The 18,548-nt window shown below is 44.1% G+C and overlaps 1 protein-coding gene across 8 annotated transcripts in view; it reads left to right on the top strand.

The window, feature by feature from the left end:
* PHF24 (PHD finger protein 24) overlaps positions 1 to 18,548 on the top strand; it is a 205,117-nt gene that overhangs the window by 181,710 nt on the left and 4,859 nt on the right. For 5 of the 8 annotated variants that reach the window (XM_053656463.1, XM_053656465.1, XM_053656466.1 and 2 more), the window contains 7 exons: positions 13,042 to 13,128; positions 13,576 to 13,961; positions 14,866 to 15,051; positions 16,951 to 17,029; positions 17,323 to 17,528; positions 17,865 to 18,025; positions 18,337 to 18,432. In XM_053656463.1, the coding sequence (XP_053512438.1) occupies positions 13,587 to 13,961; positions 14,866 to 15,051; positions 16,951 to 17,029; positions 17,323 to 17,528; positions 17,865 to 18,025; positions 18,337 to 18,432 (1,103 nt within the window). In that variant the 5' untranslated portion in view covers positions 13,042 to 13,128; positions 13,576 to 13,586. The remainder of the gene's footprint in view (positions 1 to 13,041; positions 13,129 to 13,575; positions 13,962 to 14,865; positions 15,052 to 16,950; positions 17,030 to 17,322; positions 17,529 to 17,864; positions 18,026 to 18,336; positions 18,433 to 18,548) is intronic. The other 3 variants (XM_053656464.1, XM_037151634.2, XM_053656468.1) reach the window with 2 other exon arrangements.

The raw sequence follows: 18,548 nt of genomic DNA, 5'->3' as shown, positions 1-18,548 counted from the left end.
CCCTTCAGAGGATGGAGGCTCCTGAGACAACCCTCCCTGCTACAGATGTCTTGAAGGTGAGGAAGGAAAGACAGTATGACTTCTATGAAGCATGATCCACACTGTCGTATGGCCATCTGAATACATGCACCAGCAGACATTGATCCACAGATACCACTCAGGGTATTTTTGCCCCACAGTGCCTCAGCATGAGGAGGAGTATGGTACAGAACCAAGGAAGGTTTAACATTGTCTGGGGAGTGCAAAGGGTCTGCACCTGACATAGTGATACACCCTGATCTCGCCCCCTCAGCTGTGGTAGGGCTTTCATTCCACCTGAACCCTAAGCATGTAAATGTGGGATCAAGGATAGACTCTAGGTTTCTTGTCCAAAACCAAACAAAAAAACGGAGTGTTGAGGAAGCCAAGCAGTGGAGTTCACCACAGTGCCATTCTGAGAGATCTTTCTTGTTCCTTTTCCACCCAGCCAAACATAGTAACATCCTCCTCTAACAGAAGTGGCTTTCTGGGGCTCCTGGGGTTATGTAGTGAGAAAAGACATTGGGCTTGTGAAAAAACAGAACAACCTGGTTTGCCCATTGTTAGCTTTTCTTTTCAACCTGATGGCCGCCTGCAGCCTGGGTGTGGCACCTCCCACACAGCTCAGTGGAGCAAACTGACCGGTGTATATTTGTTTAGCACCTCCCCACTACAGAGTTGTTTACAATCCGCTTTCAGTTCAAACCTGTCTCATCAGCTTAACACACCAAAGTAAGCAGGGCTATATATTTTTAAAGAAAATCAGAAAAAGCAAGCCTGCAAATGTGATCTTTGCTCCAATTCAGAGATTTGTCATTAAGGTTTTATTCCTAAACTGGTCTATTCCTTGTGGGCTCTTGGTATCACACTCATTCGTAACCCTGGAAAGGTTATTGCATGCTCCAGATGTTCCCCAAATATTGACCTTGGATATCACTGTCTACGAATACTGTCTAACTATCACCTAATCACAACATGAGTTTGCAAAGCAAATCATTCTAGAATAGGTGTGAAGAATGTAACCAGGTGTCTTAATCTTCTCAAAGCAAAACAAAAACTGATCTCTACAAAGGGAAATAAAAGGGGAAAGAATGGCTCAACCAATTTCATTTGAGTGGATACCAGTATATCTGGGTTTTTCAGCCTTTAATCTTCCAAATCTTCTCTGACCACATTCTTATGATTTTCTTCCTCACACATTTGCCATCTTTTTGACAGTGCTTCCTTTTCCTGGAACACAAATGGTTGGAGAGTCCCCAGCCCATTTCCCATACTCCCTGTGTTTTATTCCCCAGTATACTTGTTTCTAAGTAGATTATCTTTATGAAAATAGTTTCCTTTCTTTTAGCAACAGACTCTTATCTTCCAGTCCTGTGTGTTTTTCCCCAGTAGTGCTCTTGGTTTCTGCTACCTTCATTTCCCAAATTGATTTATTCATTTCTGATGGGACTATTATTAAAGATTTTATTTATTTATTTATTTATTTATTTATTTATTTATTTATTTATTTATTTATTTATAGAGAGAGGAGAAGGGAGATAGAGAGGAAAAGGAACATCAATGTGTAGTTGATACCCCCTACTGAGGATGTGGCTGGCAACCCAGGCATGTGCCCTGACTGGGAATTGAACTGGCAACCTTTTGGTTCAAAGGCCAGTGCTCAATCCACTGAGCCACACCAGCCAGGACTAATGGGACTATTATTAAACTGATAAGACACTTGATCTTAGCCAAAAGGCCCAGAAGCGATTGATGGGACTATTATTATCTACTCTGCCCCTCAATCTTAATGACCAATTCTAACAGGAATTGCTTACCAGCTTTGTTCCAAGAAACCAAGACCATCAGTGTCCAGCTGGAGACAGATTGTTTTTTCCATCTCCCTCCATCCTTCCAGCAGTCCCTTCAGAGAATCACATATATTTACTAAGTGCTACCTACTTGCCAGGCACTAAGCTGAATAAATATGAGAATTTCTTGCCTTTGAGAAGTTCACACAGAATCAGTCTGCATTTTTGTAGTTTACTATAAAGAGTAAGAGAAGTAAGGGGAAAATTACAGCCTTACAGATTATCCACAGGAATTAATGTAGAGTATGCCTTTTTCCAGGCGTCACTGAAATGCAACTGTTGTTCTGTGCCTCCTCCAGCAGCCACATTTGTAGCTCCCCTGCCATTGTCCTACCCACATTACTTTCACCCATATGTTTTGAGTAACCTGGCCACATTCTTGTTTCTATGATAATTGTGACAGTATCTTCTATTTTAATGACATGTTACAATTTACAGAGCCCTTTAAAGTACGTGGTCTCTGGTTTGAGAAATGTTTCCTAAAACAAATGTATAAGCTAACTGGCTTGCTTTCTTTTCTTTTTCTTTTAAAAAAATTTATTTATTTTAGACAGAGGGAAAAGAGGGAGAAAGAGATGGGGAGAAACATCAGTGTCTGGTTGCCTCTTACACTCCCTCTCTGGGAACCTGGCCTAAAACCCAGGCACGTGCCCTGACTGGGAATGGGACCAGCGACCCTTTGGTTCACAGGCTGGCACTCAGTCCACTGAGCCACACAGCCAGGGTTCTTTTCATTTTCTTTTCCTCCCTCCCTCCCTCCCTTCCTTCCTTCCCTTTTTTCTTGCCTTCCTTCCTTTTTTTTTTTTTAGCCTTCTAATTAGGCTTTGAGTCCCCCAGAGGGGAAGCCCCAATGATTCACACCTCTTACCAGCTCTTAGGCTATGAAGAGGAGTTTCCTGTCAGGTCCAAAGGCCAAGCAGTGAAATCCCTGGTCAGCCCTGGGACTTACCCGGGCTATCCTGCTTCCTAGCCTCAGACAATCCAATACTCTGTTCTTTTTTTTCTCCCTGAAATTCAAATTTATGTTCCCCTTTAAACAAGTATCTTAAGCATACTATCTAAGACCAGTTCTCTGAGCTGATTCTTATGTGAAGGCAGGTTTCTTCACCTATTTATATCCGGCACCCGGCTGGCTTCATACCATCTAAGCCATGATGGAGTCCCCATATAGCTCCATGCCTTGGCATGTGCTTTTACCTCTTCCTGGAATGTTTTTTCCCCTTATCCACTAGGGTAACTCCCACTCATATTTCAAAATTTAGCTCAAGCAACACCTTTTTTTTTTAATCCCACACTTATGCCCCCTACACATGAACATACTCACAATGCATTCTCAGGCTGAGTAAGGTTCCCTTTGTCATTCTACCAACAGTTAAGTATCTGATTTGTGCTTGACACATAGTAGGCTGCACTCAGCAAATATTTGTAGACTCAACAAACAAGTTGTGATAATTATGGTGTAATAAGTGCATTAAATGAGGCTGAATCTGTGCTTCAGGGCCCCAGAGCAGAGAACAAGGAGTGCCTCTCCATCTTGCTGGAAAGCTCTGCTTGTGAAGTACAATTACATCAGCCAATTGCTGATGGTGTGCTGTTCCTAAACTGTTGCTCTGCTTCTGTGGGAAGCCAGCACTGTAGCTTTTCATGAAGACTCATCCCAGGCCCCCAGACGCTAAAGATCATACCATAAGTTTGTCCTCATGTATATTAGGCCATGTAGGCTTTCAGTAAATATTAAACAACAGCAGGACCTCCCTCACATCTTATTCTCTTGAGCTGAGTGCGGGAAGACAGTTTTACTCACTCTTCAGCCCTTCTCCTTGGAAACCCCTAAAGAGCTCCATGCAGTTGGGATGCCTGTGTCTTTCTGGGCTGATTGTGTCTTCCTGGGCAGACTGAAGTCAGTGCCACTGTGCTGGATAAACATAGGCAAATGGAGGAGAACAGGAAGGTACCAGGCAGACCCCTTCAAGGTCTGTAAACATGAAAACTGAAAGTAGTTTGTAGGCTACTGACAGGCAACAGAACAGCTGACTAGGAGGAGCAGGCTGCAAGAGCACTGTGGTGAGGTGCTGGATTCCTGAAACAACTAGGTGTTGTTGTAAAACACCTAGTTGTTTCAGGAATCCAGCAGGAGAAGAGACAGAGACAGACCATTTTGGTTTTGATTTTCCTCAAAGACCAGAAGAGGGTAAAGGGACTTTTTTAAAATTGTTTGTTTGTTTGTTTGTTTGTTTGTTTAAAGTCTCAAGACAGATGTTAATGTGTACAGTTAATGAGCTTAAGGTCTGTGTTGTACATTCTGTACTTTTAGCCCCTGGTTCTGCTTGTATTTCAATACCCTCATGGCTGGTCACCTTCTGTGTTAGGTATGTGGCTTTCTGTGAGGCTCTCAGTCTTTCTGGCACATGCTTCCTGGAGCCAATTATCCAACATCTTGAAATTTTCAGCTCATGTGCAGATGCTGCTCATGCTAAGTGTCTCCAGCTAAAGCCAAGCCAAGCGTCCTACATGTAGCTTTAGGGCAGCTGCCTGCCCTCCTGTGGGCCAGGCCACAGTGCTCCATGATGTAGCGCAGATGCAAGGGATCTTAGGTTTGGTAATATGAGCCTCTCTTTTCTTATCATTGTGGTTGTGGACACTGACAAAATTTCAAAATTTTGTAGCTCTCTCCTTTGTCAAAGAAATTACCCATAACTACTGTATGGTTCCCTGTTCACCTCCCTACTGGCCCTGTTAGGGTCCACCTCTGGGAAAGCAGAGCAGCTGAGATGAGCTGGTGACTGCAGTTTCTGGAACTGAGTTTTGAAGATTTGGTCTGATCAGTCTCTCTGGCCAACCTTGACGAAGAGAAAGGCTGTTGATACCATGATCTCAAATAAACTTATGTTTCCCAGCCATTTCTGCAACATTAATACAAAAAATTTATAGAACACAGACTCCACGGAAGGCAGGGGGAACCATGTAGATTTTTCTCCCTCTCAATCTCAATCTAAGATTCCTTTTTCCACCTGCTCAGCCCACTCTGGTTGTTTTCCCTGTCCCCTGACACAAAGGTTTTCTTTGCCTTGATCCTACCTAGGGAAGCCCTCATAACCTTGTATATGTGCTGCCGAAGCGAGCACCCTCATAACCTTGAAGCAATCACTTTTAATTGCTTTTGAGCCTTTTCCACACAGCTGCCATTCCCATATCAAGAATCAGCTGGAAAAAAAAAAAAAGGAATCAGCTGAAAGCAAATAAGTAACGTGCCAAATGTGGAAACTCCTACCCGTTAGGAGAGTCGATCCCCAGGCTCATCACAACTATGCATCTGTTGAGAGCTTTGGAAGAAAGGTCCTCTAGTTGCCTTCCCCTCCTTATTTCTCCATCAACTCTGGCTGTGGAGCAGCCCCTCCTACTCCTACTCCCACCACTTTGACCTTATAAATAGTCCCACTGCCTTTGTAAGCCTGTGCTCTGAAGAGAATGGGTGTGTCTTGCACACACACATTCCAAGCTGCCCACATATGTCTTACTGCCTGACAAATACATCTAGACAGACTTCTCTTACCTGAAGAAAGATTCTGCTTGTCATCAATTTCATTTCCTCCAGATCATTAAAGTCAGACAGCCCTATTCTCCCTTCTGCCTTCTTGTCCCTCTGTCATTCACACCACCTGCTCCTGCACCCTGAGGTTTTTTCTAAGCCTTCCTTAGATACCCCAGATTCCCTGACAGTCACATCATTCTCGGGACAATGTCTTTTTATCCCTCTTTCATCCTTGTTAGGGAGGCAGAAAACCCCAATTACACTCACCAGCCAAAGAGGTAATCATTAGGTATAAATTATGGGATCTTTGCAACTTGATTTCCTTTTTAACTCTTCTTCCTAGGATTTCTTCCAGCGCAGGAGAGGCCATGGTTTTCTCACCAGGCATTTGTTTTTACCCATCGCTAATCACCACCACTTGTTTTTTTAAAAATTAGAGCTGATTATGTTAATTGCTCAAACACCACAGGTACGCATTTTGGATATTGCAACACATTTTTGCTTTTAATCAACGGGTCTTTTGTGTACAGGTTTGAGCCTCTCCATTAAGCATTCAGGATTTCAGCCTCAGTTTTGAAATCCAATTTTGTTGTGTTCTCACAGTTGGTCTCAAAATTAAAGCCATGTCGATTCAGAATGACTTGGTGTCTTGTTTGGATTTTGATGGTTTCTTTTTAATGCATCTGGTCTATATTATCTGCATTATGGGCCTAGAAGATTGAACCATCACAGGTGAAATGGAGAGCAGTACTCCAAGATCCTGTGGTCAGGACCGGAAGGAAAGTCCTTTTTATTTGTTTTCATATGTGTTTATTTTCCTGGTGGATGTCATCTTTAGTCCTTATTGAAATTCTTTAAGAATAAACCCCAAACCATTGCTGTATCATGATAAAAAATTGAGCTGGCTTAATAGTGATTCTTGTTATCCTTACAGAGAATAATGGTTGTAGCATTGTGTTGGGGGTATGATACCTGTGGTTCCTTTGCTGATACACTATTAATGAGTTAGTTCACTTACAGAGTAACCCTCCTAATTGGCTAGTCTTTGTTCAGAACTCCTATTACATTATCTGAAAAAGCCAGTAAGAAGGAAATGCATACCATTGATTTTACTCCGATATAATCAGTCTTGAACAAGTGAATTTTGTGTGGTTATCCCAGGTCTCCAAATAAGTATTTATCAATTTTTTTTCAACCCATGCTTCTTGCTGAAAAATATAAATGTCATGACTGCTCCCTAAACTTCTGTACAACTTCTGGCAGGGGCTTCCCCAGAACATTTAGGGAGCTAGTACCTTCTGTGTATTCCCAAGAACCAAGAAGATAATACAAACCTCTGATGTTTTGTAGTCTATGTTACAAAAAGGGGGGTGGCTTTTAATATTTGTTTTTCATGTTTGTTTGGAACTAGTATAATTGATGTGCTTTTTAATCCACTCACTTCTCCCCCTATTCTTTTTCTTTTTTCTTTTTTTAAGGTTTTATTTCTTTTTAGAGAGAGAAACATCAATGTGTGGTTGCCTCTCACACACCCCCTATTGAGGATCCGGCCTACAACCAGGCATGTGCCTTGACCGGGGACCCTTTGGTTCACAGGCCAGCACTCAATCCACTGAGACACCAGTCAGAGCTCCAGGGGTTTCTTACAGACACCTCCCCCTGCCCAGGATCCAGCAAGTTCACCATTTAAGAATCATTGCTCTAGACTTTGTATTCCTGTCAAGGTTGTTTTCACCTTTAAATAACTATAAATAATGCTCTAATAAATATTATTGTAAATATGTATGTCCACAGGTCAGAGAATCAGCCTTTCATATAGAGTAGCATTTTCTTCAAAGACATATTAGTAGGTGTCCATCTCTGCTAGACCTTTCAACCACATAGATTCTTAAGACAAGCTTGAAGTGCTGTTCTTACATCACTTCAGCCAAGGGGAAAGTTATCTTATATCCCACAATGTTCTCCTTGTCTTTTATAGGTAACCATCTTTAAATCAAAAGACAAAAGTATAGTTCTCTAATAAAAAATGTAGCCTTGGCTGGTATAGCTCAGTGGATTGAGCACGGACCTGTGAAGCAAAGGGTCACTGGTTTGATTCCCAGTCAGGGCACACGCCTGGGTTGCAGTCCAGGTTCCCAGTAGAGGACACATGAGAGGCAACCACACATTGATGTTTCTCTCCCACTCTTTCTCCTTCCCTTCCCCTCTCTCTAAAAATAAATAAATAAAATATTTTTTAGCCCTGGCTGGTGTAGCTCAGTGGATTGAGCGCGGGCCTGCAAACCACACGATCGCGGTTCGATTCCCAGTCAGGGCACATGCCTGGGTTGCAGGCTGGTTCCCTGCAGGCCAGTTCCCAGCAGGGGACACACAAAAGGCAACCATACATTGATGTTTCTCTCCCTCTCTCCTTCCCTTCCCCTCTAAAGATAAATAAATAAAATCTTTAAAAAAAAATATTTTTTAATGTAAAATGATCCTAAGACTGTGTTTTTTGCATTGTAGGCCCGGATCCATTAGGAAGTCATGCAATCATTTTAAAGAATCATGACAGGGGTCATTTTAATGAAGTAGGGTAGAGAGAATAGAAAATCTCAGGGAGGCCCTGGCCAGTGTAGCTCACTTGGGACATTGTCCCATCAATGCAAATGCCGTGGGTTTGATTCTGGTCAGGGCACATGCCTGGGCTACAGGTTCAGCCCCTGGTTGTTTGCCTATAAGAGGTCTCCTACTGGGGTATAAAGGAGTAGCAACCAATAGATGTTTCTCTTCCTTCCCCTCTAGAATCAATAAGCATGTGCTCAGGTGAGGATTAAAAGAAAAAGAAAAAGAAAATCTCAAGGGAGCATTTTTTGTAACTTGCTTTTTTCATGAATATACTCAAATTTTAAACACCTTTCCACATTAATAAGTACACTTTTTACTTCAATATGTTTCTTATTGTTTACTTTTCCGCTGTACTATAATTGAACCATTCCCCTGTTGTCTAATTTTTTTTTTTGCAGTTGGGGAAAAGGGATTTTTAAATTACAATTTATTATTAATTGCTCACTGGGGCATGAACACCTTAAACTATTTCCTGAAGTTGATCAATAATCTTTCCTCAATAAATCTCCTTTGCCACCACCCTGTAAAATACAGTTACTTACTCAAAGTAAATATTTCTTAGCCATATACTTTAATTGTACAAACAAATTGTACAAATGGGGATAGGGGATTTTTTCTCATCCGTCAGTTTTTAAATTCAAAAATAAGGATGGGGTGTCTTTGGTAACAGTTGATGGTAGGGCAAGCACCCAGGCAGGGTAGGAACCTGCACCACTGTAGCACATACAAGAGTTATTTCTGGGGACTTCCCCCAAGATGGAGGCGTAGGTAGAAACACTTTGCTTCCTCGCACAACCACATCTAAAAACAACAAAGTTTTAACAACAATAAACGCAACCAAACCACAGAAAACAATATGGAGTTGTTTCAAACAATATGGAGTCCAAAAACAACGAATGGCTCAGCTAAACCGGCGAGTAGGGCGAAGCCAGCAGCGGAGCAGGTCAGGCCAAAACAATCCCCCCAACCCCTGCAGCGTGCAAGCAGCCGAGGGCGCGGATCCCAGGTGAGGGTAGCTAGGGAAGGCTTGGGGCATGGCTGGCTGTCTGAGGTCACTCATTTGCTCGCAGATAAACCAGTGAAGAGACGTGCATTGAGACCGCCATTGCTCCCTCTCTGACCCCGCCCCCACATACAGCATCACAAACCAGAGACCTGGGTGGCCCCGCTCTGGTGAACACCAAAGGCGACTCTCCTTATACATAACAGGCACGAACAGATCAAAACATGGCTCAAGAACAACTCAGAGCCCCAGAGCCGATAAATCTAAGTGATGAAGAAATAGCCAAACTTTCAGATGCACATTTCAAACACTGGTGATCAGGATCCTCACAGAACTGGTTGATTTTAGTCACAAATTAGAGGAACATATGAAGGTTAAACTAATTGAAATGAATGGTAATGCACAGGAAACCAATAGTAATGGAAAGGAAACTAGGGCTCAAATCAAGGGAGCAGACCAAAGGAAGGAAAAGATGATGAAACAGAAAAGGATGAAAAAACAAGAATTCAAAAAAATGAAGAGAGGCTTAGGAACCTCCAGGACATCTTTAAACTCTCCAACATCTGAATTATAGGGGTACCAGAAGGGGAAGAGGAACAGTCACAAGTGGAAAACTTATTTGAACAAATAATAAAGGAAAACTTCTCCATTCTGGCAAAGGAAATAAACTTCCAGAAAATCCGGGAAGCTCAGAGAGTCCCAAAGAAGTTGGACCCAAGAAGGAACATACCAAGGCACATCATAATTACATTAGGCAAGATGAAAATGAAGGAGAGAATCCTAGAAGCAGCAAGAGCTAAGGGGACAGTCACCTACAAAGGAGTTCCCATCAGACTGTCAGCTGATGTCTCAAAAGAGACCTTACAGGCAAGAAGGGGCTGGAAAGAAGTATTCCAACTCATGAAAACCGAAGACCTACAACCAAGATTGCTCTATCCAGCAAAGCTTTCATTAAAATGGGAGGACAGTTAAAGTGCTTCTCAGATAAGATCAAATTCAAGGAGTTCATCATCACCAAGCCATTATTATATGAAATGTTAAAGGGACTTACCTAAGAAAAAGAAGATAAAAAAGATGAACAGTGAAAGGACAGCAAACTCACAGTTAATCAACAACCACACCTAAAACAAAAGCAAATTAAGAGGACAGCTAGATCAGGAATGAACCATAGAAATGAAGATCACATGGAGGGTTAGCAACAGGGGAGTGGGAGAAGGAGAAGGGGGGAGAAGGTACAGAAAATAAGTAGCATAGACAGTAGATAGAAAATAGATAGGGTGTAGGATAAGAGTAGTAGGGGAAATGTAGAATCTAAAGAACTTGAGACACGTGTTCATGAACTAAAGGGGAGGAATGGTGGGGGAGGGGTGTGCAGGGTGGAGGGGAATGAAGGGGGGAAATAGAACAAATGTAATGGCATAATCAATAAAATAAAATATTTAAAAATTTTATTTCTGGAAGGAAGATGTGGCTGTCATCAGATATTATGTATATTAAGAATTTATGAAATATCAGAAAGACTTCTTCACAGTTTCCGTAATTAATTGGGAAATGTTTACTGTCTGTTCTCTTCCAAACCCATTGCTAGGGAGTGGAGATGGGCACTGTGCAGGGTGAAAACAGTCTAATAGAGGAAACTGACATTGATCGGATGCTCGTCCTACTGAATATGTAATGGCAAAGATAAGTGCTCCAGCACAGAAGAGCGCAGTGCTGTGAGCAGTTCACCCTGGACTGGGGAGTTGGCACTGACCTCCCCGAGGGAACAGTGTTTGAGCTGAGCTCTGAGAGATGAACAGCCACTGTTCAGGAGAGAAGGAATGTTCAGAGTTCCCCAAAAATGGAGGCAGCATGCCAAGCAAGGACTGAAAGAAGTCCAGTAGGGTTGGAACAGAGTAAGAAAAGATGGCAGACCAAGCAGAGCCTCACGGGCCACCACAGAGAGACTGATTTAGAGGACTTTATCCTGAAAGCTATAGAAAACCATCGAAAAGTTTTAAGCAGGGATTAACATAATGCCTGGATGTCCCAGAGACATGTTAATCAACATGTACAAAATCCAATTTCACTGTCCCTCTTTTTTATTTTTCAGTTTCTGCAAATGGCGCTACTTTTGTTCTAGTGAGTCAGTTTAAAACTGCCCGCTCGCCCTGACTAGTGTGCCTCAGTAGATTGGGCATTATCCCACAGAGTGAAAGGTCACAGGCTTGATTCCTGGTCAGGGCACATGTGAGAGACAACCAGGCAATGTTTCTGTCTCACGTTGATGTTTCTCTCTCTCTCCCCCATCCCTTCCTCTCTCTCTAAAAAAGGGAGGGTGGAAACCCCTGCCCTCTTAATAAGTCAGACTGAGGGGTGGGGATGGTTGAAAAGGGAAAAGGGAGATAAATGGTGATGGAAGGAGACTTGACTTTGAGTGGTGAACACAAAATATAGTATGCAGATGATGTATTATAGAATTGTACACCTTATTAACCAATGTCACACCAATAAACTCAATAAAAACTAAAAGTAAAGACTGAATGAAGTACTGCCTAATCTCACTTATATACAGACTAAAGACATTGAACTCGTAGAAACAGATGGTTGCCAGGGACTGAGGGGTGGAGAGATGTTGGTCAAAGGAAAGAAATATTCAGTTATAAGATGAAAAACTTCTGGGATCTGACTTAAAAATTGCTATAGGAGTAGAGCTTTAATGTTCTCAGCACAACAACAATATGATAATTATGGGAGGTAAAGGTTGTGCTAAGTAACCTTATTGTGGTGAGCATTTCAGTGTATGTGTGTATCAAACCATTACATTGTGCACCTTAAACTTACACCACTTATGTCACTTATATCTCAATAAAGCTGGGAAATAAATATAAAACTACCCTCTCTCCCTTTACCTTTGACCAATCAGGTATTCTATTCCTAAATTTCTCTAATTCTATTTCCATGGAATCAAATAGTCTCAGTCATCATCATTCCTGCTGCCATCATTTCAGTTGAAACCCTCTACATCTTGCCTGAACTATTATAGCAGCCTTTTAATTGGCCCTAACCTTTCCTCCTATCCTCTGTCACCTTTCCCCCCTGAAAAAAAGGATAACTTCCTGCCCGTCCTCTAAAGTTCACTTTGACTCCCAGTAGTGTGGTCTCTCCTTCCTTGAAGCACTTCCAGCACTCTGTCTCACTCTTCTTTGAGTCCTGATATTAAGTAGCTTGAGCAGTAGGACTGTTCTCCTGTCTTCTATTTCCTATGATGAGTGATTAGTGCCTTGCACATAGTACTGCTCAATAAGCCTTGATTATAATGAGTTGAGAGCAAGGCTAAAATGGACTCTGCTCCACTTTACATGGAACCGGCATTCCCCAGTTGAATTTCACTAAGACCCTTCAGACTAGGAAATAGCAAATGGCTTTGCAGTACGCCCTCACTTTCCAATGTCCTGCTGAGGAAGAGTAGGCATGATAATACTTTTTAACCTATAAAGGATATGGACATTTCTCAAACAGTTCAGAAAATCAGAGCAGAAAAATGTGGGGGTGACATTCGATGCCTTAGAAATGTGAGAAGCACCTTAGACCTTGTGATGGGTCAGTCTCTCTGTTGTTGGGTCTGTTGATAGAAAACAGACCCATAAAAAGGTATAGCTACTAATTAGAGAGGCAAAGGAGTGTTTGTAACCTGGACCACATGGATAGAGTGGTTGGGATTCCTAACTGCCTATTCAGGAGTCCTCTAAAAATAGGAGTTCATTCACTCTGACTCAAAAAGTAGGCATTTGAGCCCTGACCAGTGTGGCTCAATAGGTTGGGCATCGACTTACAAAACAAAAGGTCACCAGTTCGACTCCTGGTCCGGGCACATGCCTGGGTTGTGTGTTTGGTCCCCAGTTATGTGATGCATGTAAAAAGCAGCTGATTGACTCACAGAGATGTTTCTCACCCTCTCTCCCACCTTCCCCTTGCTCTAAAAATAAAAAAATAAAATCTTTTTAAAAGTAAGTAAATCTTTAAAAAATAAATTAAATCTTTTTTTTAAGTAGGTATTTGCTGTGGATCACCCCTGGATGGATTGTGTGCAGCACTTATTGGAGGAGCTTTCCTTCTATCAGAAGTCTGAAATACGAGTATGTTGCTGTAGTCTTGCTTTAAGCCTTGAGTTATCTTGTGGGGCAGAGGAGAGACTTGGGCTCTTGGGTCTCCCTCTACCTCAAAGTAGTAGAAGCCTATGGCTTTGGGACAGGAAGGAAGACAGAAATACCATTTCACAATTGTGGGGTGTTTTCCAGTCTACTAAGCACTGTTAATCTCATGAATGAATGTCATCTTCATGACAGCCCTATGAAGTGTGCTGAGCAGATAGCCCTCATTTCATAGATGGGGAAACCAAAGCCACAAGGCCAATAAGAAGTAGAACCAAGGTCTTCTGATTCCTTAACAATTACTCTCTCCATCTCACCACTACTGAATTTTAGAATGAGAAAAACTGTAATAGTGTCACTTAGGTAGTTTCTTGAAACTGATTGGCTCAACATGGTCAGCCATTGGCTGAGTCTTGGCCCCTCTGCTTTTAGTTCACAGAGCCATGGGGGTGTTGATGTCCAAGCGGCAGACAGTGGAGCAGGTGCAGAAGGTGAGCCTGGCTGTGTCTGCCTTCAAGGATGGGCTACGGGACAGGCCTTCCATTCGACGCACAGGTGAGCTTCCAGGGTCCCATGGCACTATAGAGGGCTCTGTGCAGGAGGTGCAGGAGGAGAAAGAAGCGGAAGCAAGCATCCCAGTGCTCCAAGAAGAGAGCAGCATCAACCGTGCAGCCTGGGAGAGGCTCCGTGATGGGCGTGGAGTAGAGCCTGAGGAGTTTGACAGGAACAGCCGTTTCACACCCCCTGCCTTCGTCCGCCCCACCCGGAAGCTGGATGATGACAAGCCTCCAGATATCTGCTTGGAGCCCAGAGAGCCTGTGAGTGTCCAGTTAGGGCAGATTCCTCATTTTAAATTTTTTTAACTTTGAAAAAAGATTTTATTTATTTTTAGAGAGAGGGAAAGGGTAGGAGAAAGAGGGAGAGAAATATCAATATGTGGTTGCCTCTCATGTGCCCCCCCCCATTGGGGACCTGGCCTGCAATGCAGGCCTGTGCTGTGACTGGGAATTCAACCAGCGACCCTTTGGTTCACAGGCCTGTGCTCAGTCCACTGAGCCACACCAGCCAGGGCAGATTCCTCACTTTAGACATGAGGAGCAGGCAGCAGGACAGGGAGGCCTGGTAATGGTTAAAGTGAGACTCAAAACCAGAAAGATAGAGTTGACTTCAGAACAATCTTTGTGTTTCTTTCACAAGAATAACAATGTTAGTTACATTCTGGATTAGTCTTAGTAAAAGACTTGAGGCAGTAGGTGACAAGGAATGAGACATGGCAGGTCTTCTGCCAGCTTTCCCACCTAAGGGTAGTACTACCCCTTGTAGGGAGCATTTGGAAATCTGTCAGGTGGGGAGACTTTCGGGAGGTCACAATAACTATAGGAGTTGCCACTGGTATTTGGTGCGAAGAAAACCAGGATGCTAAGTGTTCAACAATGCCTGCAACAGTCTCTCAAAACAGATTATTTTTTCCCAAAATGATAGTAGCATTTCTGTTCAGAAACATGGTCACAGAGGCCTGAGCAGCTGGAAAAACCTGCTGGTTCTTGCCTTCCAGAGAGACAAGACAGGAAATAGTGCCTTAACCTTGGCTTTAGTTGAAGCTGTTTGTCTAGGCTGCTCCAGGGAGATCCAGCCCTATGTGGGCAGCTCTGTGCTTGGTGGCCATAGGATCATGCTGCCTGTACTTACACATCCCTGTTCGTTCCTGCCATCTTTCCCCAGGTTGTCAACGATGAGATGTGTGATGTCTGTGAGGTCTGGACAGCCGAGAGCCTCTTCCCATGCAGGGTCTGCAACAGGGTTTTTCATGATGGCTGCCTGCGTCGCATGGGCTACGTTCAAGGAGACGGTACAGCAGAGGTGACGGAGATGGCACACACAGAAACAGGCTGGAGCTGCCACTACTGTGTGAGCTTGGACTGCAGGGACAGTGGGCTGCTGCAACACAGGGGACATGGCATTTTTTCTGGAGGCCCAGTCTTGGAACACTAGTTGCTAGGCAGTGACCTAAAGAGTTTTCCAGTAGCAGACATAAGGGCTCTACAGCTAGGACAGGATTTCTCTACCTCAGTACTATTGACATTTAGGGCATCATAATTCTTTGTTGTGGGGGCTGTGTGCATTATAGGATTTTTAGCAATATCCCTGGCCTCTAGCTACCATCTAACTGATGATTTTCAAATCTGTGTGTCCAGATCTAAATTGTCTTTGTCTCTTGTACTTATATTCATCTCTGTGCTTCACACATACTTCTTATTTGACATGCCTCTCAGTGAGCTTATCTTTCTCCCAAAAGCTGAATACCACCTGACCTCACCCCCCAGTTACCAATCCCAACTCATTTCTCTCCTTCGTCATCCCCCTAGTAAGTTAACAGGTCCTAGTGATTCTACCTCCTAACATCCCTCAAATCTCTCCCCTCTTTTCTGTTCTCATGTCTTGGTTACCCATCTTTTCTCATCTACACTGTTGCAACAGCCCCCTAACTGCTGTTCATGCCCCCAGACTTTGCCCCTTTAATCCATTTTCCACACAGCAGCCAAGGATCTCACCGTGGCACTCCACACTGAAACACCCTTCAGGGACTCCCCTCATTCTCAGGACAAAGGCCCAATTTGAGGGGCTTATTATAGGGCATTTGAGGCTCCTCACAGTCAGGCTTCTGCTTGCCTCACCTCCCTTTTATCATTCCTTCTTGCTCTTCCTCCACATGTGTACTCGACACCCCAGCCACAGCAAACATCTCACACATCATTGTGCACAACATATACAAGTCCTCAAAAGTTGTTATTGAAGGAATGGTCTGAGTTCCTTATGAAATCCACAAGTGAATATTCATGAAATGTGTCTGCTCCTGTTCTTTGCTGCTATTTTAGGGGGGGAAATAACCTACTAGAAAGAACCTTAGATATTTTAAAGATTGTGAATTAATGTTAACAAAATAACCTATTAGCACTCTTTTGGAGGTAAAACTTCTCACCCTGGCTGGTGTGGCTCAGTTGGGTGGGGCATTGTCCCATAACTGAAGGGTTGTGGGTTCAGTACCCGGTCAGGGCAAATACCTAGGTAGTGGGTTTAATCCCTGGTCTGGTCCCCTACAGGAGATAACCAGTCGATGCTTATCTCTCACATCCATGTTTCTCTCTCCCTCTCTCTCTCAAAGAGCAATGAAAAAAAATGTCCTCAGGTAAGGATAAGAAAACAAAACAAACAAAAACCATCTATGGCACCACAAATAAACCTCATTTGGTTTTGGAACTTTGTCGTGATTGCGTCTCTTTCAAAACCACTCTGGAGTAATTTAAAGTGAAACAACAACCCACTAAGAGCAGAGTTACAGTTGAAATTATTTTTCACTAAAATAACTCCTCAAGCACAGTCTAACACAGAAAGCAAATCCATAAAGTGGATAAAGATGTAGCGGCTCTGGTTAACGGGGCCAGGGATTCACAACCCTACCCACTTACTAGACCCCTTTCTTCCTTGCAGCAGCTTCCTAAAGCACTTCAAGATACCCAAGGGTATCTCAAAAAAATAATTTTAAAACCACTATTTTAGTAAAAGGGACTCAGGACCGGAGTCAGGATACTTGGGTTCTGGGGGAGATTCTGCCCCACAGTTGAGCAGATTGAAGCAAGTCCTTTCCCCTTCTGGGGCTTCAGTCTCCTCAGTTATGAATGAGTGGCTAGGATTAGGTGATCTCAGAATTGCCTTTCAATTCAGATACTGTTTCCATTTCTCTTGATCTTTGGCCTTTCTTTGGACTGTGTGACCACTGACACAGCTTTTCTCACCCTCCACCCCCAGGATAACCTCAACTTGCTGCTAACTGAGGAGGAAATGTATAGCCTCACGGAGACCTTTCAGCAATGTAAAGTCATCCCTGGTAAGGCTGGATGGTACTGTTGGATGGAGAGGTGCTAGGCAGATTTCCCCATCATACCTTCTAGGATGAAAGGAGTATCCTGGAATTTGAGGGGTAAAGGGTAAAAAGGTCCCTGTTCCCAAGCTGTTGGCCAGCAGGGGCACCCATGCCTGAGTTGTCCTGGTTGTTAGAGACAAAGACTCTGCAAGAACTGTGGATGAAGGGGCTCTAGTGGGTACCCTAGAGGGTGGAGTGGAGGGCCCCATAGGCTGAGGAAGGAGTGGGCATGGCAGCATGTGGTGCATCCCCCCTAGATTGCTCCCTGACATGGGAGGACTTCCTGCGCTACCGCCACCAAGCAGCAAAGCGGGGGGACAGTGACAGGGCTCTAAGCCAGGAGCAAGAGGAGCAGGCAGCCCGCCAGTTTGCAGCCCTGGACCCTGATCATCGAGGACACATAGAGTGGCCTGACTTCTTGTCCCATGAGTCTCTCCTACTCCTGCAGCAATTGCGTCCCCAGGTAAAGGCCAGCTGGGGTGAATGTCTATGGGATGCTGGGTGACAGACACCTGGGAGCATGCCGGGCAGGTTGGTGGAGCACTGGGTACTCCCTGAGCAGGAACCAGTACCAGAAAAGAGCTCAGGTTCCATCCAATGACAGATGACTCAGTGCCTAGGCTGGTAAACTACCCAGGGAAGACTGGTGTGCACTGGACACCACAACAAATGGTGCTACAAGAAAGGCTCTGGGCAGCTTCAAACGGAGGTTGCAGAAGTGTTAACGGAGGTAAAATTCTCTGTGGCTGACAGTTTACAAAATATTTTCCCCTCCAAGATCTTGTCTCTTCTTCCCCAGAACTCTCTTTTAAGACTTCTGACTGTCAAGGAGCGGGAGCGAGCCCGAGCCACCTTCCTGGCATGGGGCCATGGGAGCACCATCAGTGAGGCAGAGTGCCGCCGTGCACAGCACTCTTGGTTCTGCAAACACCTCCCAGAGGCTCCTTCCTCCAGTGTCAGGTCTGTGCCTACCAATCCCTGCCCCCACTCATGTACCTGCCTCCTTTTTCCATGCCACATGCCTCTAAATATGAAAGATACTCTCTGTTTTTCCTGCTAACAGCCAGGCGAGGATCCTCCTATGTATTAGACGAGGCAGTGACTCCTGTTGGCTGAGGCGTTGGGCAGCCTCTACTCCACACTGTCGCCCCGTGTCAGAAAGCCTAGACACGCACATCATCTAGAGACATGGGTTCACTGGAGTTTGGGAGGGGGCCGGGTCTTTCACTGTCCTACTCCTAACTGCATGTCCACATCCTTGTGCCCAACAGCATCAGCCATGTGGGTCCCATAGCAGACAGCAGCCCAGCCAGCAGCAGCAGCAAGAGTCAGGACAAGGCCCTGCTGCCCACAGAGCATGAGTCCAGGTGAGTGGGACCTCCTCGTCTGGCCATCTGCTCCTCTGACCTCCCAACACACACAAGTAAGACAGGGCGTTACCTATGGCCACCTCAAAACAGCAAGTGCCAGCCCTGGCTGGTGT

Source organism: Artibeus jamaicensis, unplaced genomic scaffold, assembly GCF_021234435.1.
Source record: "Artibeus jamaicensis isolate MK-2021 breed Jamaican fruit bat unplaced genomic scaffold, CSHL_Jam_final scaffold_1964, whole genome shotgun sequence".
Classification (NCBI taxonomy): Eukaryota; Metazoa; Chordata; class Mammalia; order Chiroptera; family Phyllostomidae; genus Artibeus; species Artibeus jamaicensis.
The sequence above is the reverse complement of the archived record's forward strand: the minus strand, read 5'-3'. Positions and strand labels throughout refer to the sequence as shown.